This window comes from Lampetra fluviatilis, chromosome 11, assembly GCF_964198595.1.
Source record: "Lampetra fluviatilis chromosome 11, kcLamFluv1.1, whole genome shotgun sequence".
Taxonomy (NCBI): Eukaryota; Metazoa; Chordata; class Hyperoartia; order Petromyzontiformes; family Petromyzontidae; genus Lampetra; species Lampetra fluviatilis.
The window spans coordinates 4,209,802-4,236,344 of record NC_136285.1 but is presented as its reverse complement, the minus strand read 5'-3'; the positions used below and the strand labels follow the sequence as shown (position 1 = coordinate 4,236,344).

The 26,543-nt window shown below is 45.3% G+C and overlaps 1 protein-coding gene across 10 annotated transcripts in view; it reads right to left on the bottom strand.

Moving 5' to 3' along the window:
- LOC144934736 (dynein axonemal heavy chain 3-like) overlaps window positions 1-26,543 on the bottom strand; it is an 864,594-nt gene that overhangs the window by 343,767 nt on the left and 494,284 nt on the right. For all 10 annotated transcript variants that reach the window (XM_078860821.1, XM_078860816.1, XM_078860817.1 and 7 more), the window contains 2 exons: window positions 18,566-18,724; window positions 13,200-13,428 (listed from right to left, as the gene is read on the bottom strand). In XM_078860821.1, coding sequence (XP_078716947.1) covers window positions 13,200-13,428; window positions 18,566-18,724 — 388 coding nt within the window. The remainder of the gene's footprint in view (window positions 1-13,199; window positions 13,429-18,565; window positions 18,725-26,543) is intronic.

Below are 26,543 nucleotides of genomic sequence, written 5' to 3'. Positions count from 1 at the left end.
GCCGCGTGCGTAAAGTGCCTAGATTGAAATCCTCCCTTAATTTGCACCGATTTATAGAGGAAACTGAGGCGATGTGTCACTTAAGTTGCTTCATGTGACTGACCACTGAATCGGTTGCTTGTCTGAAAAAATAAACACTGCACATGCACCCAGTAGCAGTGCCTGCATTCTGTACGCGTGCACACAAACGTCCAGTGTGATTGCATGGGGACCGCATTAGCAGAGGTGTGGAAACACGGGCTGACTGCGTACCACCATCGTTACAGAACAATGCTGAGAAATTAATCTCTACAAAAGAAACATATAATGATCTTGGCAACGTTCCTACTTCAGAGCATTGGACGAAGGCGAGGACAGAATATTGCCACTTACAGTTGGGGGAGAGCGTTCGCAACGCGGTGCCTAAAATAGGGAATGTGACATTTAGAAATATTACAGACCAATGTGTGGGTGGGTATTGAGAAGCAAACAGACATGCCCATTCGTATAATCCAGCCTCTTCTCTCCTTTATCACATTTTGTACTCTCGGTTCCATCGACCGCTGCCTCCTCTATGTCACCCACGTCTTCTACGTGCAAACAATGAGCACCCCCCCCCCCCTTCCTCCTCCTCCTCCTCAGCTACGCTTTCTCTCCGAAACTCTCTGGCCACTCACTGTCGATTACGGATACCAGCCTGCCTCATTTACACGCCTCATCTCCGTGATCAGCTTAAAGCGCCGCGGACCATTTCTCGGGACATTTTCGTGCCAAGACACTCGCATCCCCGTGATTTGGAGAGAGTGGCGGGGCATCCGGTGCCGCCCGTTGCGCTGGTGCGGCACTTTCTCTCTCAAGAGAGAGCCGGCGGCAATTTCCAGAGGCGACCTCGGAAACAGCTGCGATGGCCTGAGGTCACCGCTAACGCTGACCATGAGGGATCTGACGTCACCCGCTGTGCTCATCCAATTAACCCATGTTACAGTATTCTAAAAGCAAATGGTAGAGGGCCACCTCTATCATTTATTTGCGAAAGGGCCTCCACAAAGAGGGAGCTCTAGAGAGCCCCCCTAAAGGGTATTTGGCCTACTCTTCCACCTGGTCAGGCATCTTAAGAAAATGTGGGTTTACCCACGCTTTACCCCACCACAAGCGACCTTCCGATGGACTAACTCCAGTCTAAATAAAGATTCTGATTCTGAACTGTGGTGTCCGTAACACTGCCGCATGAACAGAGGCGGTGGGACGGCATTTAACAAACTTGCCCGAGTGTCTCAACTGCCGCGCCGGGAGATCGAACCGGGGGTCTCGTTAACCGTTACACCGCAGCAGAATCCCCGCTCAAATAGATGGACGCTGCTGGAAAATATCGGTCCAGAACACCCATGGGCTCATTGACTAAAACAATGGATTTACTTTTTTTCGGGATAAAAAACCACCCCTTGCCTATGTATCTATTACCAGATGTACATATGACGGTTCAATTGCACGAGTGCGTTGTTGAGGCGCCTGTGTTATTGCTTTTGAAGGAGACCCTCAATGAGGTGGGAGTGTGGCACCGCCGGACTGCTGACAAGGAGGCTTGGGATAAGTATTAATTGATAGAGCACGGCTCGATAAATCAATGTCTATTGAGCGCGCACAGAGCCGATTTAAATTAGGAAAATGAATTCGCATAGCGCCAAAATAGGCAACCACATGGTCACTGCGCGAGGCACCATAAGTGATCTACGGTTTAACACGTAGGGCTTTCGCGACCAATATTATCCATAAGAGAGGTTTTTGGGTTAGAGCGGGTAAATATAAATGTGTGGTCAAACCCGCCACCACCCGACGCAGCCATTAGTAAGCTTTGTCACGTAAACAAAACGTGCCAATCCGTTGCTAGTTCAGCACAACGGTGAGTTGGAGAGTAAACCCACAACATTTACAATTCGAGTACCACGTTTCATCAGTAATTACAACCGGCCTCATCAGCCGACAGCTGGGATTGTTGAGAAATCCTCTTGTTTAGGTCTTAAATAAGTGATCTACGTTCGTTATCTTTGTACGGTCACAGCATTTACACTGTTTCTAAACAGTCTGCCTAGCACAAACACTAGGTGTGCCATGATGTATCAATTAATCGATCAGAAGCGATTCGTATGCTCACAAGACACATGTGGGTAGTAGGAATTGAGTATTTCCGAACGGTATATGTTGCATGTAATTGGTTCACATAATCCCCTACAGCTAATAAAGGTGCTAAATTGGATTTAATATATTTTGTAGTCCGTGAGCCGGAGCAGAATTCAATACCGCTAGAGGTGGAAAATATGTAGTCATCCCAGTTTTTTGGTATGCACTGCCAATGAAGGTGAATTATGTGGTAACATTATTTTATATAAAACAAGGTTAGTGCATAATTTAACTTTTATTGGCAATTTAAAGATTATTGTGCAACTCAAGCTTTGCCATCTCAGGTGGTTACCGACAAAATGAATGATTTGGTCTTGGCCCAAGGATGAATTGATTAATGAAGAGATTAATGGCCGTGAATCGGTATATTTAATTCAATCGCGAGAGGCAAATCACTACGCTGGTAAAACAAATATCTTTGGCCTTTTCATGTTCTCCTGAAGCGGTGATTAATGGTGATTATGAGCACCTTAAAGCTGATGAGAGGTATTTTGAATTGAGGACAAGATTTGTCCACGTCTGAGGTTTTTTTTTGCTACTAGCAAACAGCAAATAAGAGACTCCGATGCCTATCGGCCAAACGGGTCTTAATAATAACAAAAAAAGTATACACACATACAAACTAAACATTCGTCACGAAACCTTATGAATCTGTATACATACTTCATATAACTTGTACAAAACTTTAAAACACCAATTACAAGTTGCACAAACCATATTCCTACAGCTGCATGTTCCTTTTTTGTCAATTTTGAACGCACAGATTTGCATTTGTGAGTCGTGTGCACAAAACCATCGGGGCCAAAAACAGAAATTGGAGCTTAAAATTATTCCACATGCAGCACTTTACGAAAACAGGGGAGTAAAGTAACTTGCTTGTAAAAGCGATCAAACTCAAAGTTCCGTTGTACACATTTTTATCCTAACACTCAAAAAAAAATGTATTATCATGACGACAACGTGGATTTGCTGCCTTTGCATAATGGTCGGCACCCTGGACTTGAAAACCAATTCGCATCTCCCGCCATGGGCAGTTGAAACAATGGAGCTGTCCACACAGAGGCACGTCATGGGTGCACCACGGTTCATCCACCGTCAGGTTGGATGTGGTGGGGTAAAAGCGTTGGGTAAATCTCACCACTTCCAAAAAGTGTGGTCATCCCTGAAGGAATAACCTAAAGACGTCACACGTGGGGCTCTCTGGAGCTCCCTCGAGTGGAGGCCCTTCAAACAGCAGTGGCGTGAGCAAAGCAATTGCAGGGCTGCGCCTTGACTATGAATCATTTGTTATGAGAATGAAAATAAATACCCTCCCAAGTTTTACGCTTTAAGAGCCATAGTCCACGAGCAGCAGCCCAAACCAAGGCAAAGTAACTGGTTCTTCGGATCAAGTGAAAGAACCCAGGGCTTGAAGTGTCAACTTAACACACGTGAGAGGACACCTCCTCACGGGGCCTGGGTTGCTGCCTCGTTATTTTTGTTCAAGGTAATCAGCCCGCCTGTGATTCCTCAAGCGGCATTAATTCACTATTGTTTTTGTTCACTCGGGACAAATAGTTTGGGTTTGATCTTGACAATCAGTGATGGGGACTCAATGACACGTGACTTATATTAGGTTTCAAGAGCTTATCCCTTGCACAGTGTGAGCTGCCAATTTAATGTTTTAATTGAAAATATAAAATAATTGTGTGTTTTGATATATATAATGCGCCGTCGGTCGCTTCTGATAGAAAAGCAAAGCTTCAAAGAATGGATTAATGTAATGAAACTGAAAAGCATGTTATTTAAAAAAGTATTATTTATTTTGACATAATTCAAATTAAAAGTATAAAAAACAAATAATACGTTTAATATGTAAACATATGAATGTTACGATATGTATTAGCAGCGAAATTATATATATGGGTCTACAGAATCCATAGCCTCCGTTTTACAAAATGTTCTCACAGATGTCCCTGTACTCAATGGGCAATCTGTGTATTCACCAATGTATTTTTAATTGAAGGACAAATTCCTTTGCTGCCTGAGCAAAGGAAATAAATTCTAAATCGCACTGGAAACCCCAGGCAAGTCGCAAACATTACACATTCCTGTGGAAATGACCAATGAAATGCGGATCATATAAATTCGCAATTTGATATTGATAGGTTGACCACAGTTGACTTCTTAAATGGGTGCACAATCACCTTAACCGGAAGAAAAACTCAAATTAAATAACATCGGTACCAAGGCTCCCACAAGGCCATGCGGGAGGGTGTGTAGCACAGTTTGGCGCCTGCTATCATAGAGTGCGGTCTTGTCGCTACAGTTCTCCGCGGTAAGCACAACATCTTTAAAAACCACAGCGCTATGCCTCTCTAAATAAAATTCACGCTAACCACTTGCGCGTTTTGGAATTCATCGGTGAACGGGACTCAGGCCCTGCAACTTGCTGTCATCTCTGAACGGGATAGGGTTAATTGGCAGCTGTGAACCGGTGGTGGAAATTCCACATTTCTATGGCAGAAGTGAGTTAACCAATAAAACAACCATTTTTGGATTCCCCCAAAGAGTGCTCGTCAACGTATCGACCCCGAAGGAAGACAAGCCGAGTCGACCAGTTCCAGGGAAGTGAACTCACAACTCCACAATTGTAAGTCAAGCACTCTAACCTCAACACATGAATCAATAACACCCCGTGTGGCCTCAAAACGAAATAGTGTATAATTGGTGATGTTTTGGGGAATGACCATTCTTCACGGCACAGAGAGAGAGGCCAGAGAGCTCGAGAGGTTGTGCACCACTGTCAATGCAGTATTTCCAAATAATGTGCTCTATCCTTAGTCTAACCAAGAACAAAAGGCACATTATTCGAATGTGGGTGTAATGATGATGAGGGTGTGGGGGTGAAGGTGTTAGGCTCACAGAATTCACAGACAAAAAGGAGCTCACATGCATCGCGCAGGATGATGCTTGGGTAGCGTTTACCTTGGTGTGGTTTCGGCAGGTGACGTCATCTGGCACTGTGGAAAGCCATTGCTGAACACTTGGAATCAGTAACACTGGAATTGGTCTTTCCACTGAAGAGTTGAGGTAAGCACTATAAACTTTCGAATAAAGTATATGAGGCGTGAGCACTCCATCTATTCCATCACGAGCTATTGATAGGGATGTTTTAATCGTTTACTTAATCTTGGCCGTGCATCTGCAGAGGTAGGCATGAGAAAAGCCCTCTCTCGATTCACACAAATAATGTTTTTTTTTTATTTTGCCTTTGCCGTAAACGCCGTGTCACGTAAAAATGGAACGTTGTCGAATATCACAGTGCACAGGAAGATCTAATTACTTTTGTCTTTTACGTCTCTTGTGAAAATACAGGGGAGAGGCAAGATAAAGAGGACCTCGTGTGTACCCGGGAGGATATTGGCCGAGTTAATTTTCATAAATTTCAGTGTGAGCAGGCCCCCTCGATGTGTCCAAAACCATCATCATATACGCGGATTGCAATCGGGTAACAACAGCGAAAGGGTTTCAGATTCAGTGAAAGGGTTAAAGCCACACAGTGAGTTAAAATGAATAATGCTATGGAAATGTAGCTTGCATTTGCGTTGAGAAATATGATACTACATTTGACATGACTCCCCTCCCACCCATTACTCTTTGGAGGAGTTTTTTTTTCCCCTCCATGAAAATGCAATACCACGCGCCGATGAAATATAAGACACCTCGCACCGCACAATTGACATTTACAAAAGAGTACAGCACGGTAAATCACAAGTCCAGGGAATACGCACATCTCAGTTTAATGCAAATTCTGACTTTAGGCCACCGGCGTACCTTTGGATGGACACTGCCATTGGTGTCTTGCCTGGATCCGATCCATACATTTACCCAGTCAAGTTAGGGCCGCGATCCCTTTTTGTCAATGATGCGCGCATATGAAAGTGCTTGATGGAAGAGACAACCCAAAAAAATTAATGAGGTGTCTTTACTGTAACATCACAGCAATATTGATCCAATAATTGATCAATATTTTCACGTGACGGTGTGCCGCATTACCAGGTGTGAAATTACTCTTTTGGTTCTTTCGGTAAAGTCGCGTAGGTATAAAATAAAATAAATTAAATCACGACGTTTCGGGCGCAACACAAGCGTCCGTCATCAGGTGGGATAATTCCCTTCCGTGCGCTGGGCGAGCTTAGATTGGCTCCCACCATGACACGCATGGAGGTGAGAAGCCTCGTGCATGGCTTAGAGTTCATGTGGAGGCTGCACCGATGCCTCACTGTGCAGCTGCGTGGCCAGTCATCATCACGATCCACGGGCAGATAGCCCTTAGTAGGTGTCCATTGCACCTTTCGTCATTGTTTCCACTCATGCTTGTGCCAATATGCTCAAGTAGTGCCACATCTTTCTGCCACCGATCTCCTGTGATGTCGTCGTAAAACCATTCTCTGTTCGGCCTTTCCTCTCTTTCTGGTTCCTTCCATTTTCCCGAGAAAACAGACTCGGCTCGTAGTAATACTAAAACGAGTCAGGCAGAGTGGTTTTCCCTCAGCTTAATTTGATGCTCCCACGCCGATACATGTGGCATCAGTGGCAATGCACAGGAGTACGCACCTGCAGCAATCATGAACCGAGTCCCATCACCGAGGGCCTCGAGAGCAGTATGCCTTGAAGCTGCATTGTCATGATATAACGTTTCATAAACGTCTCTTTAATAAAGCTCCACACGTGTGTCAGAGTCCCCTTGACACGCAGCCTAGGTAGTTTGCATGTACACAATAAGAGCTATTTGTTTTTGTTTTCCCTTTCAGACTGAGCATGTCTGCATTGAACAGCTCAACGGTGCAGTGGGAGAGGTTATTAACGCAGAGCTGGGCACGCCATTACCAGGACAAACCTCTCGCTGGGCTTTGGCTCACATTAGCACTCAGCACACCTGGCGCGTCAGAGCATTTAGTGCAGCCGAATAGAGAGAGAATAATGCAGTGGCCCAGGGGGGGGAGGCGTCACGCGCCACTGCGGGCAGCCGTGCGGGCAGGCGGGAGGGTGTGATGGACCCATCTGCACGACTCCTGTTTACAGCTTCTTGTGGCTTTCGCACGGGTTAAGAGAGTGGGGACCTCAACGCCAGTGCCAACGTGCTTGCCAGGAGAAAGAATTGGGTTTTTCAAATAGGCAGAGATGTGCAGGGCAGACATCCGAGCACGTTGATATATAGCGCTACGTGGTGAGAGGGCCCGATTTCCGCGGTGTGCTCGTTACGGAGCCAATTTGCGCAGCGGTGATGGATTGATTCCCGCAGTCGCCCGGTAATTTTCCGAGGGCATTAGGTAAAGCGCATCTGCCGTGAAGTGGACCTTAAAGACCCAATGACGTTCGTCAAGAGGCGATCACACTTGAAAGGCCAGTGAGATAGGTCAAACCACAAAATGTGACAGTCTGTGGCTAAACAAAATAAAAAAAGTTAGATTGATATTTTCCCAGCGTGCTTGCCTTGAGTTGTATTTGCAATACCATAGGGTGTCTCACGCAGCAGTTAAACAAGTGGTACTGTGTTAATGTACGTTTCATCATCAGATGTACGTGTTTACGTATGAAAGTAATGAGATGCGGTAAAGCGGTGGCGCACGGACTGCACGATTAGCCCAGCGACGGGCGTTAGATTCCCACGCCGGTCGCTGCGACAGCTGAGCTGGTGCTTGGAACCCTCTGCACCGAAGCACACTTAGCAGCGTGTTTGGCCTATCATAAATAATAATCATATACATTTGTAACGTGCCACACAATATCCGCTCGCTCTCGAAGAGAGAGAACGACTCAGAGGCGCGAGGAGGAACCACGGACGAGCACGAAGGCAGCAGCCGGGTGGTGAGCCGATGCCAAATTATCCCTCTCCCCAAGCTCTGTGGTCCTCTATATATTAAGGTGTTATCGGCCAATTAAATGAGTGGGAGGAGATCGGAAACATTCGGAGAAAACCCTGACATGCAAAGGGGACACAACTATCCCATGCAGATGAAACAAAGGGAGATTGGTCCACACTTTCTGTGCTGCCATCTCCTGGCTCGTCAGCATATGGCACCTCGATGCCCCTGAGAAAGGGAGTTCCAAAACACGTGTGACCCACCAACCTTTGCCTCCACAGTGCTAGATTACAGGCACACACGCACCACCACGCATGTTGGCCAGACATCTTATCAGAAATGAGAGTACCCACACTTTACCCCCACCACACGCAATCTCTGAATCGATGTAGCCCATTGAGACTACTGGGTGGACAGAGGCGGATGGCGGGGGGGGAGGTTTAAGAATAAACGTTTCCATTGTTATTGCTGCCACACCGGGAGATGGGGTTGAGCCGGCTACCTCTGGGTTGCAATTCCAGTGTGCTGACCATTAAACCATGGCAGCATCCCCATGTGTATTATACGGATGCATAAACCGGACAAAGGTGTCTTTCCGGAATAAATATGAGCCTTTTATATAGCACAAAGAGGTCCGGAGAGAATAATTTACTTGGATTAGAGTCCAAATAGGAATCTGAGTCATCACAATCACAAGCTTGGGTGATAATGGGAATCTATGTGCAGGGAACGAATGGCAGTTGAGAGAAGGCATACCTAGAGGGGCAATAGCTATGGGCTATGTTGTGCGGTCATGTTGTGGAGTGAGATCTAATTACACGTACGCGGGATCACGGGTGCTAGTGTTTTCGCACAACAGTGGAACTGACAATGGTTGATGTCAAGAACAATTGCATTGGGGCGGTATTCATCTCATCTCACGAAACGCCGTAAATTCTACATTCCTATGGCAGAGGACGAGTCTTTGTTGTCAAATACAAAATGTTGTTACCGTTGGCTCTTAAAAAGGGTAAAGGTGCAGCCCTGCAGTTGCTTGCTCATGCCACTGCTGGCGGAAGGGCCTCCATTAGAGGGAGGTCTAAAGATCCTCCTCGCAGAGGTGACATGGCCTACTCACCCATGCTGGCCAGACATTATTAAAATAGGTTTATACCAGAAAAAATACTCATGAATTAATTGTTATTGCTTGCCATACTTTTGGACATTGGCAAGTAAAATAACCACCGGTGGAAATTCCACAGTCATATGGCAGATATCAGAATCTTAATTTAGACTGGAGGAATCCGATGAGCTATGAAGCTTTTTTCCATAGATGTCCAGTTTGTCCAGCACTACCCAAAAGACAACCACTATCGACCACCCAGACAATGGTAATCATATTATTATTAAACCTACCTGGGTGATGGGTTGAGTACATCCATGACTCGGATTGAAGTCACGACCTTGCGATCGGGAACAGAGCGGTCTGCCAAAGTACCGAAGTGGCCGGACTATGATACGATGCCATAATCAAACCCAAGATCATGCACACTCTCATTAACGTGTCGGCACCATGGGCTGTCTGTGGCCCCACGCTTGGCTTCCTAAGCGCACCAGGACTGCTGTGAACAAGGTGAACAGATTGTGACCCATTGTGCCTGGGAGCAATGGGTCTGAGTTCACCTGCTGCCCTCGCCAAGTCCCCTCACGCCCCTGACACCCCCAATCCACCCACACCCACCCACCCACCACCACCACAAGACTCACCGCGTCTGAGCGGCCTGATTTATTCCGACAGGAAATCAGAGGACTATAATGAGAGTGTTCACAAGCCATCCGTTAGAGAAGCCCTGCCGGAGGCCATTAAGGTGGCAACGGCAAGAGCCGGGGAAAGGCAATGCGCTGTTCAAAATGAAAAACCAAATGCGCGCATCGCCCATGTGTAGCCGCAGTTCTTATAATCTCACGGTTCGCCCATCAACCACTTTCGTCCGCACACCACGAAACAATGACTTGAGGAAGAAAAGAAAAACGATGGCTTGAAAAAGTTTTGTTTCGTGCAGATCCAATTTAAAACACGCGAAGCGTTTTGCTGTTGTTCCTATGACTGTTACTAACAACAACGTGACTTTGAAGGTTTTAAAGAATTATTCGCGGATCGAGCGTGGAGGAAATCAATGGCGACGCAGGATTTCCAGTGAAACACAAAGAGTTTCACGTACGTGTTTAAAAGTCGAGGAGCATGTTGCCAAACGCGCGAGGCCGCCGATGTTTGAGGACGGGCCGACGTAAAAACGTAGTGGCAGGACCAGATGAGGGTGGCCTGATTCTTTCTGAAGTGACCTCTAGGATGTGCGGAAATTACATTGGATGACATCTCTTTGCTGTTTTGCTCTCCTGGATAGGAAAATAATATAGAGAAACTTAATCAGTGGAGAGTCGAAGACGAACTCCTGCGCATGCTTAATAAACAGTCCCTTCTCCCGAGTGAAATAAGAATGAGGCTTACGCAGTGGAATCTGACATCAACGCACTGCCACTAAGCAGCTGGGAAATGTTCAAAAGGGTAACAATTCACACGTGTTTGCCCACCATTTTAATATATGTAACAATAATAATAGTCAATTCCAGCCAGTCTCAAGCCACCTATCCATAAAAACTATAAAAGAAAAAAACTATGATTTTTATTTTATTTTACCAGGTAAGGCCTCCTGAGTGATATAGTTTTCTTTTTTTAAGCGGCCAGGCCACAAATGGTAGCTCAACGAAGTGGCTAATCACGTGGCAATTTATAACAGCCAAATACTCTAAACGCATGCTTCTAAATGTGAAGGGAAAAAACTGGAGGACTCGGAGGTAAAATCCGCACGACCATGGGGGAGAACATGCGAACTCAAAATATACGCGCGTCAGGGACGGGATCAAACCCACGCGCTTCTGTATACCGAGCGAGGTAGTTGACATCTCGCTACCATGGCACCCCATGGATGGATGATGGCTTCCACACACCATGCCGGTCTTCGGAGTGTTTTTTTTACCATACTTCACCATGCTGGTCAGCGTGGGGTTGGTGAAGTGGAAGGGCACGGCCCGGTAATCAAACTATGAGTGCGCTCACCGCCCCACCTGTCGTCCTAACCCTGCCATCGTTTCAACCCTGCCATTTTAATGACACGATTTTAATAGCCTCCCACTGCTAAACAAGCTTGTTTTCTCTCTCCTGAATGCTTAGCTTGGCTATAAGACCTTTACCAAGCTGGGTCATATCAACAAAGTCACCGAGCTAAGAGGGGGGGGGGGGACACACACACATGCCTGTAAGCTCACGCTTCCATGGCAGAGTTGATGGCTCACACAGAGATCACCGTGTGCATTGTGCCTTGAGCAAGGCTACAATAGAAAAACAGCGAGAATGTTGCTGACCTGTGGGTAAAGATTTTAGAGAATTGACCTTTAGTATGTTTCTTTTCTTTCCTGGCACTCCAGTTTCCTCTTCCCCATTAAAAAAAAATTCAAGTGGAAGTCACAAACATCACTAACAGAACCCCCATTATTTAGGAGTCTTGAATTGAAGTGAGGATTTTCCTAGATTCTATATATATTTTTTACAAAACCTTTTTATTCCTTGACCCAACTGCTTCATGCAAACTGAGGGGTGATGGCTACACATTGAAATTTAGGTGAAATCCCAGTTGTGAGTTGCCTCGGCCAATCGGCTCTTTTGTTGGAACCCATCGTATTGACATTTAAAATGTGGACAACTTGCTTGGAGCCACAAAGGGCATTCATCACCTGCCAGTGCACGTTTTTTTTTTTTTACCAAGAAGCGCTTTCACTTCTTAAACGGCGAAAATGCTCGATGTTTATGATGATGAAGATGAAGATGCTGACGACAATGGCAATCATGATGATGACAAAGATGCCCACAACAGTGGCAATCATGATGATGATGAAAATTCCGACGACATCGGCAATCATGATGATGATGAAGATGTCCACAACAGTGGCAATCATGATGATGATGAAGATGCCCACAACATCGGCAATCATGATGATGATGAAGATGCCAACGGCAGTGGCAATCATGATGATGATGAAGATGCCGATAACGGCGGCAATCATGATGATGATAAAGATGCCGACAACATCGGCAATCATGATGATTATGAAGATGATGATGATGAAGATGCCAACGATAGTGGCAATCATGATGATGATGAAGATGCTGACAACGGCGGCAATCATGATGATGATTATTATAAAATGGCAATGGTGATGATAATGTTGTAGACGTTGAAGACAAAACATTTAATGATAATGCTGCGAATCACAAGTATGATGACGATTAAGTGATCTTAATGAAGTTGTTGATGATGACAATGATCGTGATGATGAGATAATGATTGTGATGATGCTGCTACTAGTTCGGATGATGATGATGAATATGATGATAATATATGAATGATGGTGGTGGCAGTAGTGGTGTTGATGATGTTGCAATAATTATGATTACGATGATAATGACAAATAAGATATGTTAGATGTAATGGTGGTAGCAGTGCTGTTGATGATGTATGTATGTTGAACTTCTTTCACACCGTACGTAGTCAACTGTGCCAATCAGAGGTATGGGGGAAGGACAACAAACTAAACACAAAGAGCAGTTAGAAATAAATTAGTTAAAAGTGCATAGCACCAGTGGCTTCCTAATATCGGAAGGAAGAGCATTCCAATCGGCCGCAGAAGTGCAACTGAAAGTGCGCGATGCGGTGACCGTCTTTGTTCGATGGATAGCCCGAAAGCCACTGCTGTGAGAATGACCGAGGTTTGCGTGATGGTTTATGCTTCTTGACGAGGCCGGCGAGGTATTGTGGTTTATTTGTGGCAAGCACTTTGTGTGTAATGGGCGCGACCGCAGCGGCGCTCATCGCCACGGATAACAGCCGCGCTTCTGCGGCCGTCTGGAACACTTTTCCTTCTGATGTTAGGAAGCCACTGGAGCTATGCACTTTCAATTCTAGATTTATGACTAATTTCTTTAGCACTCCTTTTTGTGTTTAGTTTGTTGTCCTTCCCCCGCGACTACGATAATTATCACTGTTGGCTACGTACGGCGCGAAGGAAGTTCAACGTACGTGCACACACACAAACAGTGGCAACGATAGTGGCGGCGGAGGAGGCCTGACGATGGCTCACCATGTGCCGCAGACATACCTGGAGGAGCCACTTCTCAACCAGACCCCGCGCATCCGCAGGGACGATCCTCTCCACCAGCGCCACCCTCTCGCCCTCGGCCGACTCCATGTGCGTGATCTCCTTGTCGGCGTTGAAGGTGAGACACGCGATGCCCTCGAAGCACTTCTTGAGGTGAGGCTGCACGCGCTGGGGCTCCCTCGTCTCCGAGAGGATCTCCAGCAGCTCGTCGTTGGACAGGAAAAAGAACCTTCGGAAACAAAGGGGCAGGGAGAAAACGATGAAGAGCAAAACCTCGCTCAGCGCAGCGGAGGAGAACAGCAGGGCTCGGTGGCACCTCCGTTTTACACGGCTGTCAACGTACGGTGCGAAAGAAGTTCAACATGCATAAATGCTTACGTACGTACGTACAGCAGAAAACCGGAGCGTAACTTTGTGCAACCGTCATAAACGTAGCCCAATAAACACCGAGTGAAGTGCAAGCAAATACGTTGCACGTGAAGAGCAATATAATGCCACGTACGTGTCTGTCAAACACGCAATGAGCAATTATGTTTATCAAAAGGATCCTGAAACGGCACATTTGCCGAATTAGTTTTTAACCAGCGTTTTACTTGCGGCAGGGAGGCAGAATACGAGGAGAAAATCCTCACAATGCTTGTGGGAATAAAACCCAAAGGTTCGCGTGGACACGTTGATAAACCCATTTGCTGTGCTGTTCTGCAATCTCCTGTCCCCCACTTGCAGCCCAGCAGCATTTGGGAGGATGACAAATAACCAGAAGGCGACCAAACTCTGGCCCCCAATGCGTCGGATCGCGGGCGTGTGGGGCAGGATGCCAGGCCAGCCTATTGCTTGTTGTAACAAAGTCGATAGGCCAAGATCAGAACTTCTCTTGCTGGCAGCAAAACGAAAGTGTGGGGAAAAAAACGTCGCCGTGTCTTTTGTAAAGGTCGATAACCAGGGACGATATGATTGCGGGTGATGTATTGCGTGCGATAACCGTCGCAGAGAAGCGGGTTTTTAATATTAGTTTTAAACTAAGCAGTGCGCCCACCCTCTTGCGTGTTCTGATAATGAACCGCGATGACTCGCGACAGCAAGGAAGGTCACCGTTTTCAGCCAACAAACCGAAAAAAGCGGTTTTGTCAAATCCATTATCACCCGGCAATCACAACAACAACGAGAGTCTGCAATTCAAAGATGTCATGTTGTGTAATGTTAATTTCATACACGGGCTCATAAGAGCAATATATTACGATTCACAATTCATTTTTTAGGGGTTAGATCGGCGTGTGGGTATGCCACGAGCGCTATGCAACCTCAACCGCCTGACACAGCCAGACACAGTGACTTGCCACCTCGACGAATGTGCCAATTGGTTTTGTTAATCAGCAGACTGGTTTATTTTTTATTTCACCAGGTAAGGCCCACCGAGCTATGTCGGTATTTTCTGAACTGGCTGAAGGTCATCACCTAGGATGGGGTTAGCTCTTAAGGTAAAGCATAAGCATGTTCAGTTTCACATGACAATACAAAAACCAGCTGAGACTTTTTGATTAAAAAGAAGCTGGGGTGTATATTAGTATAAAGACAAAGATCATCTGTACAGCCTTAATAGACTGTTAGGGCAAGTACTGTTAGCGAGCACCTATGAAAGATGGTACGGCATGCGAGGGGGTGGGTGGCCGGCACCAGTGGCGATGTTTATACATCGCACCAGGTACTCATTTAAGGCTCAGTTGACCTAGGTGAGGCCCCAGGACCGGTTCAGATAATTACCACTAGTGCTCGCTGTGAGCAGGAATCGAACTCAGGTTGTTCGATTTCGTAGCGCAGCTCACTAACCGCTACACGACACCTTCAATCACTTGCATCGTTCAATCACCATCTGCATCTGCTAGCAATGCTGGCACGTGCCTGTAATCCCATAGACTAATCCATAGACCAACATTGGATGGCAGTGTCTCAATATGTTTCACTTTAATCACCAGTCGTGCTCTTTAAAATAAAAGGCACGATGTGAAGAAGAGTAGATTCCAACATCGTGCTCTTAACAGCAGCGATATTTTTCATTTTACAACGACGGGTAGAAGATGCCACCTTAAAATGTTTTAAGGCTCTGAGCATCTACACAATTTTTACTGGGTTCGCAAGGTATTGTGGGGATCTCCCATGATGCCGTAGCCCAACTATTTTGACCTTTGTCATGTACAGGGTGATCCTTTTGTCGACACCTCCACTGATTTCTCACGACCTTCATATTTTCTTGTTCTCCTCAACAGCCGATCAAATGCTGTGAAAGCAAACGTTGCAACCCTTACGGAGGAGAAGATTTAATAAGTGCATTCAGATCGGTGGAAGACGTGCAGAGGCTTTGAAATGGAATGTAGTTTTATCTACACTTTGTCCCCATGTCTTAAGTAAGTATTATATTGGCTTGCAATATACACAGTAATCGCTCGGGCTCAGGCAGAGAGAACCCAGAAGCACGAGGCACCATCGACAAGCGGGAAAGGCAGCGAGGCGGTGAGCTGGCGCCAAATTCCACTGCAAGTTCCCGTGGTCCTCTACGTACTAAGGTGTTTTCGAACAAGTAATGAGCATTTACAGGAGGAAGGAGATCCACGCGTGCGAGGGGAGCACGTTAGGGTTTCTTTTTACACGATTTCGCTTTGTGTGCCCATTTTTCGGAACGCATCTACCACGCAACGCGAGGGAAACCTGTATACGTGAAACACATCGGCAAGTGTAAAGCAAAAACGCATCGGGCAGTGGGAAACAAAGGTTTATGGGCATAATACTGAGGCACATATGCCATGCTAGCCTCTGGAGATGCTCACTAACAGCTTCCCCACACTAATATGGGGGTTTATTTTGTTATCTGTGCGCCTGCGTGTGTGAAAATGCTGAACTATGAATTTTCAACTAAGTCAAGAACTGGAAAAAAACCCACAAAAAATCCAATCTACTGTGTAAACACGGAGCGTATGGGAATAGCATGTGCATAGTTAGCATAGTAGCTACCTTGCTATTTAATATATCGCTTTACAACCCTTCATTATGGTCACCAAAAGACTTTCTCAAACTCTGTTTCAGAGGCAAGGTTATATATTGAGCGAGAGAGAGAGCTCACACAGACTCCAGGCTTCAGAGACGAAACATAACGCGATGTTAATTTTCAAATTTCAGATATAATCCAGATATTTAACGACCACAATTATAATTGAATATTAGTTTGGCCAAATGCCCAGTATATTGTAACCAGCATTAAATTATGAAAAGTAAAATTAATTAAACTTTTTTTATTTTACCAGGCAAGGCCCACTGATCTATACAGCTCTTTTTCAGAAGCGACCTGGCCACGAATGATAGCTCAACGAAATGGCTTATCGCGTGGACATTTATAGCAGCCAAATACTCCAAACGTATGTTGCTTCCAAATGTGTACAGGCATCAGGGTCGGGATCGAACCCACAACCTCCGATAAACCAGGCGAGGTAGTTAGAATCTCGCCACCATGGCGCCCATAGGGGTACAATATGCAAATTGATGCGACTGGCCACATAAAGGAGACCCTTTAACATTTAGTTTGCAGGGGGCTTCAAGAACTGCTTTAGACATCCATACTCTTGTTATTAACCTTTAACTAGACCTACTGTTTAACAGCACATGACTTAATTGTACGAACTATATGGCCTGTAGAAACGCCATAGCTCGTGCCATTAGTTTAATTGAGAGGAAATTCTACAGTGTACTTAATCCTGAATGACCTTCACCCAGATGATTTTTATTTCCCTGCTGTAGACTTGAGCTTTTCTTCAATAGGCATTAAAGTGGTGCTAAATAAAATGCAACATTGCCACTGCTCTGTACATACGCAATTGACCACGCATGCGCACTGACTCATGTATTAACGAGTGAACTGTATGTGGCATTTTCAGATATAACTGTTGTGTGCAGCACCCTTGTAATGCCTTGCCATGCTACAGTGCAATACAAGTTGTCATTATTATTCGCATTATTATTATTGTTATTCAAGTCAAGTAATCAAATTGTCCCAATCCTCAAATTAGCATTAGTTGGTGCTATCTCCATATACGGCCGTGAGGTGGAAATAAACATTCTTACAGCAGAGGTGTATCTACCATCGAGACAACTACTGCCTTCCGAAACGAAATGGTACTGATCTTAAAGACCTTTGTGGGATGTATAGGCCAAACTGAACCTTAACTAGGAATTAAACTTGCAACAATCCAATTATAAGTTGATTGTTGTACTACAAGCACAGTCGTCCGAATAAACTGTGCTCTAAAAGCTAGTGACCTGCGTTCAATTCCTGGCCCCACGTTGAACATCAGTGGCTTGTGATATCCGAACCAGATTTGTCCCTCACACCCACTCCCTTCACGAAATCGCACTTGCTAGTGTGGTAAATTATCATGCAATGCCAACGACTGACAATGCGTGGGTAAGCCGCCAACCGCCGGCAGATTATAATAAAGGGCTGGAAAGTATTATTTATTTTGAGAAAAAATCATGACGATGTACACTACGAACAAACATTTATGTCTACAAGACAAAAGTCCTTCTCTGGGACAACGTTCTCCAGCGGCGTTTCTTTGAGGGAGGCAGGCGCTTGGACTGCTGTCAACCTTCAGAGTTTCGTCAAAACAATGCCACCAAGTCACCCTCAATGAATAAACGATTATCTTCATGAATCACGCTGTGCGTCGCCCCCATAGCACCGGGGTGCTGGAGGGGGCCGATCCCCCTTCACACGTCCCTATTCAAGGCCCTCCCTGCAAATTGTTAAAGTAAAATGGAACGTTTAACATCGGACGCCCCCGAAGGTTTTGTATGCCTTAATACAAGGTCATGCTGCAGGGCTGCTGTGTGCGCGTGCAAACATCAACATGCTTGAACACACTTCCACAATGGATAATGATTCACACAGCTTTGATATTGTTGTTGTGGCTACCAACAACAACAACAACAGCTGCAATTCGCCTCCAAGTGGCGGTGATGTCACCACTGCGCTTGTGCCAGACATTGTGGATACCTCAAAGACAAAGATACCCCGTATAGCCTGAACAGATTGTTGGGGCAAGTGCTGTTAGCGAGCACCTATCAAGGCTGGCACGGCACACGAGGGGGTGGGTGGCTAACACTACGCCCGGCCGCCTTTGTCTCCCCAGTGGAGATGTTTACACATCACACCAGTTACTAATTTGACGCTGAGTTGACTTAGAGGAGGCCCAGGACCGGTTCAGATAATCGTGGTGGCCGTGAGCAAGAATCAAACCCGGGTCTCCAGGTTCGTAGAGTAGCGCGCTAACCTCCCACTCAATACTGCGGATACCCACACACACAATATGCACACAAACCTGGGAAAGAAGAGTCGCTTGGTCTCTAGGTAGTGGTTGAGGCCCTTCTGTATGTCCTCCAGCAGAGACTCGGCCTCCCTCAGCTTGTCCAGAACCCCTTCCTGAGCCACCACAGCCATGACCCTCGTATCCGCCTTGGCAAGCCCCATGATGTTCTGCCTGTAGAATCGAGGATGGGAGGTCAGTGCGCCGTAGCCCTGTGGGCAATGTGCAGCACGGGCTGCAGCACAGTAGCTCGAAGGTTGCCAACACCATGCGCGGACGCCTTTGTCTGCCTAGTGGAGATGTTCACACAGGGCACAAGCCACGCCGCCGACGTGTTTATTATGCGTGGCCACAACAACAACCAAAAATCGTTCTTAATTTTGGAGCTTTCGTGACTGCAGGAATTATTCTTTGGTTCTTTCGGTTAAGTCACGTCTAAAGATAAAATAATAAATTAAAATAATAGCGACGTTTCGATTGCAACACAAGCAATCATCATCAGGCATAAAAGAAATAGCAACAAAAATCTAACTAGAAAACTATAGACAGACTGTCTGCTTGTTATTATACGTACCATATATTTCAGCTCTCGCGTAAGATGGGTTAGGTACGTTTACCGCGAGTAAAAAGACTGTTATACAGTGAGTCGTTGGTTACTCGATTAAGGCCGTCAACCCGATGCTCTTAAGAATTTAGTCAATTATTTATCGAAAAGGTCAGTGCACTTCCTTGTAAAATAATGAGTCTTGATCGTATCAACTGGTGATCTTGAGCCAAAGCTGTACACCCCATAGTTCCACAGTGTGGGAGAGGGCCCCCTCGATTGCATGGACACTGTTGACTTCCTATAATGAATGGTACCACATTTCATCATCTACGGACAGGTGACGGGCTTGAGTTGAACCGGTATCGATGAAGTGGTTAGCACTCTAACCATCGTGTGACACTACTCGGATCGTAGGTTAAACATGCTGCATATGAAACAAATTTAGCATAAAATTACGATATAATTATTAAGCCGTGTGTGTGTGTCAGACACACGTGTTCATTATTGCGCAGGTATAAAAATGCTAAAGTTGGAATGAGATGAAGGCTGGAGAGCGGAGTCACCTCGCAGGTTACACTGATAAAAGGCGGCATTATTTGGCCAGTGAAAGTGCTAATTACAGACAGCGCATGATGAATTTGTTTATTTCACTGGAACTTCTCCAAGATGAAGTCAATCCTGCCAAAGAAAATATCAAGGGGGGGAAGAAAAAAAAAGCAAGCACCACAGAGTCACCTTTCATCACTCTCCATTGAGAAAAGCATTGATTTTTTTAGAAAGAGAAAAATGACAACTTTAACAGAGCAGCGAATCAATGGGGGCAAGGGACATGGTCTATCCATCACGTAACCCGTGGGGTCACGAAAAAATAACCCTCGCTGGTAATTAAAAGGATAGTGCCAGCAGTGGTGCTGTGGTGCAGCGGAGGTGCTGTGGGTAGTAATTCAGTGCACGGGTCTGCAGCTGAGCCAGCCACCAGAGGCTGTCTGTACCTTGAACAGAACACAATGGGGCCTGCTTGATTGATGTATAACATTATCATGACTCCATTCTGTGTCTCCGAATATAAGCACACCAAGACGTTGCCCATTGCAGGGGTGGGTGGGGGGGTTATATTCTTGAAAATCGCCGCAATCGGCAAATCCACGACCTGCAAACTCAAAAGGCAAATGGGGAAAACGAGGGGTTTGGTTCGCGGTTCGTCATACGACAACCCTCCCCTCTCCTTTTGTTTTATGTTACCCTGCATTAACCCGAACATGAAACTGGAAGTATTTTTTTTTACGTAAAATATAATTGATATTTTCTATCGTCTAAAATATAACTTGTGCAGTGAATGTATAGAATAAAAAAAAACAATTATGTAGTGTACAGTTTTGTACTGTATACGTAAAAGCAAACCTGAAAATAAAGATGAGGTTAATTTCATATGAAGTGCAAATATGCAGTTTAAAACAGAACAAACTAAATATACTTTTACTCACAATGAATGATGATGGCGATGATGGTGCGTGTATTCTTCAGCAGCAGCATCATCGCAAGCGGTACAGTTAGAGCACGGTACTTCTTCTACGATGCGTACAGAAAACCTCACGAAATGTGAATAGCCGAGCCACAGGGGTACGATCGGCAAACTATACCTCAATAAATTCGGCGCGAATGGTCAAATCCACGCTGGAAAAACCCGCGATGGACGAAGTTTGAGTGTGCAAATGTTATTCGTCAACCGGCTTATTAGATCTCCAGACTAATATGATTCAGCAGCATTTGTTTAACAAAGCAAAGCATGGAGAGGTTTCAGCCTACCTCGGGCTCTTCAGCAGCGTCAAGTTAAACAAATGCTGCAGGGTTAGCAAATATTATTGGCAAGAGCACTCCATCTAAACGTTGGGGCCTTGTTCAACGAAAAAGCAATGAGTGGTATGATGGATGTAGTGGCTTTTGGCCATCAGTCTGATTGAATGGTGGCAGATTTTGGATAAAATCAGAACCATTCTGTTATTATTAAAGTTGAAATCGCGTGACACCAATTCCACTCAAACACGTGACTAATGTCTGCTGATATTCATTTCGATGCTGTTGGCTGGCCAATAGTGGACATAGTTGTGGCATATCCATCTTGAGGAAGAGCACCCCCCCCCCGTGCTTTGAGGGACAGGGCTCTTGAGGAGTGCCGCACCATTTCACCCTGATTCAGGTGTGCAACTCGATGCCTCCAATCTGTGACTTTTTTTTGTGGAAAATCTTCGAAGACGTTTGGAACGAATTTTGGTAATGTAGCACCAATCAGGCAAGGGTTTGTGAATCATCATGCGACAGAGCCCCGTGAATACGTTGGGAGAACATCAGTCCCACCACATTGCAACGGTGGCCCAACGTTGGAATGTTTACTCGGAGGTTGTTCTGAGTTTATGAGCTTCATCATCATCATCAGCGTCAGCAACGGCGTAGAGGCAAGATTATTGTCACTATCATCTCTATTGTCAGTGTGCAATAATTGGTCATCAATGTTATCATCATACACTACATACACGTGCACGGATTAGGGCTCGTATAGTGAGTATTACACATTATGCTGTAATTGCTGCCCCAATCTAAATCTATTGCAAATTATATATGCACCCAAGTGATAGCCAGGGGATAGGCAAACATAAACTAATGAACAGCAAATCAACGGCTTATCTACTCCTGAGGGATAGCTAATCAACAGGTCGTAAATGACAAAACAGCACAGGTACCACTGATTAAGAGACAGGCATCAAGAGCTGACCAACAGCTGATCAACAGTACAAAGGGAAGTCAAATAAAAGTTAATTAACATCTGAGAGACAACCTATTGAACTGCAGATAAAAAGACTGATCCTCAGCCAAGCAACAGCTAATCAGCCGCCAACCAGCTGCTAATCAACTCAAGTGACGTCCGACCTATGGCTGTACGACAGAATCACAATGTTTGTGCCTTGCACTATTGCTGGGAATACATACATGGGTGGGGGAATTTTTGTGTTGTTGCAATATCCATCACAACCACCAAACAACAGCCATTCGTTACTAAGTGGTGTTGACGTCAACATGGGCGATGTGCCAGGCAGGAGGTCACAGGACAGACCCAGGTGTCATGGGTTGACTGACTGGTGAAAAACAACCCTTACCTCCTCACATCACCACTAGCGTCGTCATCATCGTCATCATTAGCCATGATCCATCCACTGCTCAATCAAAAGCGCCTCAAGTCGTCATTATCCCTCACCTGTCTCCTGATGCAACAATTAATCTAGTTGTTACGCACTAAGCTGCTCGTCTCATTGCTCCATGTCAAAGATGGACGGACCCTTGGACTGTACTTGGGTTGCCACTCAGTCATTAGTCTCGATCGGTAGCCAGCACCCCTGAAAGTCGTGTGTCCTTTCCAAGCCCTATTATTTGTCTTAACAGTCATAATGAATTAGCTTGCTTGCATTTATTCGCTCAGCCGTCCGTTCTTCTTTGCTTGTAATTTGAAGCATGCACAACTCCAAGCTTCTCTGCAGAATGTTCAGATTTTTTCTCTCCAATTTTCTTTGCCAATATCCATGTTTCTCATCCATCTGCCAAGGGGTCGGTTTACACTGATACAAACAAACTGCCCCGATCAGGTGAATTAGTGTGGTGTATCTATGATCAAATTCAGCTTTCTGAAAGCAATCCAACCTGTTCTCACCTGTTCATTTATCTCATCATTATGATACCGATCTACCTTTAATAACTGCCCTAGACGTACATACTCTGATGCGTTTGCCAGTTGTATCCCTAACGATATTCTACAGGACAATCCACAGAAGGCCTTACAACTCGTTACGTAAAATAACGCAACCATTCACAAATACAACTGAATAAAATCCTGAGGGAATAAAACTGAATAAAGCTAAAAAGGATGAAACAAATCTTCATTTGATTAGCCAATTTGTTGTGCATACATTTTTGCTCACATTTATCATGAGCCCAACTTTGCGGCCTTCTTTATTAACCTAAATAAGGTTAGCCAATGCTCTCAAACTTCTCTCTATATATATAAAATTATAGAGGATATTTCTGGATGGCTCCATCATTTAATGGTCATCACGCCTGCCGACACTTCAATTCCACCCATCGCTATAAGCAATTTCTATTGGAAATTGCCAAAGCATGTCACCCAATCCAAGCACTAACCAACCTTGACCTTACCGATTGGGTCATAGGCCAATGCGTTGTCACTTACAGCGCATGAGAAGACCACTGTGTGTGAGTGTCAGTGGTCAAGAGAAAAAAAAATCAAATCAAGCTGACAAGCCAGTGCGATAAAGGAGCCTCCCGTTATTTTTAGAGAAATCATGTCAGTGTCTGTTGCCAACCTTCTGCAAAAAAAAAAACTATAGATATGGGTTGTTGGTGATTTGCACGGTCATTTGCGTAGTGAATAGTTTTGGAGTTTTGGAAATGTCTTGAAAGCAAGTGTCTTCAGATAGAACGTACTGCTCAATGCAATAATAGTTCTCAGGCATACGTATTGGTAACTTATCGGCTCTCTTAAAAATTGTCACCTGAGAAATCCTGCCCGAGTCTTCAGGGCTATTTAGGGAGTCTCTACTTTGGAACGTTGGCTAAATCTTACAGGGCATTGCTGCGTGTGGGAGGCAATTGTAGTGCCTGGAGACAACCGCCGCATATATCAAAGAAGCAAAACATTTAAAAGCCTGACTTATTGGTCAGCAACCTACTTGCCACCCTGCCATGCAAAAATATGCTTGCTGTATTGCACCTGCCTGCACGTTGTTTGACGAGCATTCACACAACGCTTGGCACCCAAGTTTCCACAGTTTATAGATGTGCACGTAGGAAATAGAATGCGCTATATGCTCACGGGCATGATTGATCTTGAGGTTAATAGGACAGCAGTGGAGAAGCTTAAATTGTTGTCCCCTTTGAAGATCCCAGTAAGTAGTATGCAACAAGCAAACACTGTCCATCACCCTAATGTTTGGAGATTGCCATGTTATGGTAGGTCATAGAGAGTTGGAGTTTTAAAAATACAAAATAATTTGGAATGAATGCAAAGAAATTGGCTCGTCTGCAGTGTCGGATTAAGCTAGTGCGGGGCCTGTAGCATATGCTATAAAGGGAACCCTAAATAAATTAAAAACACGTAAATATTAAAACACAAATGTTTAACTTGCATTGGCTCTTCAGCCAGATAATATGACAAATCGCTGACCTCAAATACCAAGTCGTTCATAAAAGTTGAAGGCAGTATAGTACTATAGTAATAGAGCAAGTGCAGATTCACTGAACCGGAATTGACAGCTTGAAAGTATTTAGCGCGGGGCCCTTAAAAGTGCGTGGCCTGTAGCATATGTGTAGTGGCATAACGCATGCAGTGTTTGCAATCAGCAGTTGCATTTATGTAAGGGGTTGCAGACAGAGGGGTCAGCTAAGGATAAGCAGGTGCAGGCGGGTGGCCTGGGTGACAGCAGACAGAAAGACGCCAGCAGTTAGGGAAAGGCAGTGATTGGCTGGCTGCAAATGCAAACGCGGAGGAGGCGCCACGGAGGCGAGAGATAGTGGCGATGAGGGGGAGAACACGTGCGTCAGGCATGGGGAGGACGCAGGCTTAATGAGGGCCATCTGGGGGCACTTAATGAGGAGGAGGATAAAAGGGGAACGTGGGAGGCAGAGGAGTTGAGTTGGTTGGAGTGAAGACAAGGGAGAATTCAAGAGAAGTCCGGGACCCTGCTCTCCACACCTCGTCCTCTCCAGCGGCGTTGGCTGATCCCCCGCTGGAGGCAAGGGCGAGGTTGGAGGAGTGAGGTTAGACAGGCTAGCAGTAGAGAGGATAGCAGAGTGCAACATAGCAGGCTAGCGGAGCGAGAGGGAGCGAGTGGAGCGTAGCAGACGAGCAGGGCAAGCGGGAGAGTTGCGACAGAGTTATGTGGTGTTGAACGTGAGGGGTTCTGTACGAATAAAGTGACATAGGAGAAAAAGAAGTTGTCCGTGTGAAATAGCACCACTACATATGTAGCTACTTTTTCTACTAGGATAATCCGGCACTGCTCATCTGTGGGTGTTGGCTGGACTCCTGTATTGTGGGGATCATTGGTGATGGTATCGGCCTCGGAAGGCTTTCATTCAGCGGTGGATTGACCATGGCTGCTGATGATGACGTTGTCGACGAATCTGCAAGTGTCTGTGTGCTCTAATGAGCTGTAAAGTGGTGCCTAATTCCTTCAGTAATGATCAGACCTTACTGGAGATTTCAATTTTCTAAGACTGAAATGTAATTTAAAAAAAACTGCCTTTAACGATCTACGCATTCCTTGAAAGAAAAAACTTATAAACAACAGCTTACCGACATTTTAGCGCCATCTGCTCAATAGCCAAATGCACGTGTTCCACTTAGCACTGTCAATACAGGCTGCAGTGCATTCCAAGTATAAACACAAATGTACAGAAAATCAACGTGGCAGACTCAAGCTCAGAAAGTGATTTTCAAAGGGCGCTCACATTTGTTACTGATTTATCGGTCGCTGCAGCACCTGACACAGGTTTGAAAAGATAACACCGCCTAAGGTTTTATAGTCATGGCCAAAATGTGCAATTGTGTTTTTACTATTATTATTTACTATTATTATTTTACCAGGTAAGGCCCCTCTGAGCTGTATAGCTCTTTTTTAGAAGCAACCTGGCCACAAATGATAGCTCAATGGGGAGTGGCTTATCGCGTGGAAATTTATAGCAGCCAAATACTCCAAACGCACGTTGATTCTAAATGTGCAGGGTAAAAACGGAGGACCCAGAGAAAAATCCATGTGACCACTGGGCGAACATGCAAACTCCAAATATACAGGCATCAGGGTTGGGATTGAACCCACGACCGCCTGGATACCAGGCGAGGTTGTTAACACCTCGCCACCATGGCACAACCTACAATCAAGTGTTTCCATGATCAAACAGAGATTAGATGCTAATCTCTGTCAGCAGTTGTAAGCCAATGGGGCTAATTCAACATTCCTATGACAGAGATAACTCTTTGAATCGGTCCTATTATGCGTTGCTGTAGAGTATCATGGGTTAAAGCATATCCGTGCACAACTCCGTTATGTTGCTGCACATACAAACACAATTACATTTTGTAGTCAATCCACCTTTTCGTTTTCCAGACCAAGATTCCCCAGCAGCATTTGTTTAAGCGAGCCACCTCTGGATTGGTTTCCATCTTCTTGGTCTCGTAAGGAGGATCAGTCTTATTAATATCATGCTGCTGGTTTGCTGGATGCTACTGGCAAATGCTGGACTGCCTGGTCTCCAGAGCCAATATACTGATGGGATAACAACATGTTTGTATTGATATGTGGAGTTCTATTTACATATATGTTTTCAAGAATAAAACTACTGCTGCATTCTTGCGAATTGGTAGTCATTGCATTGACCTCA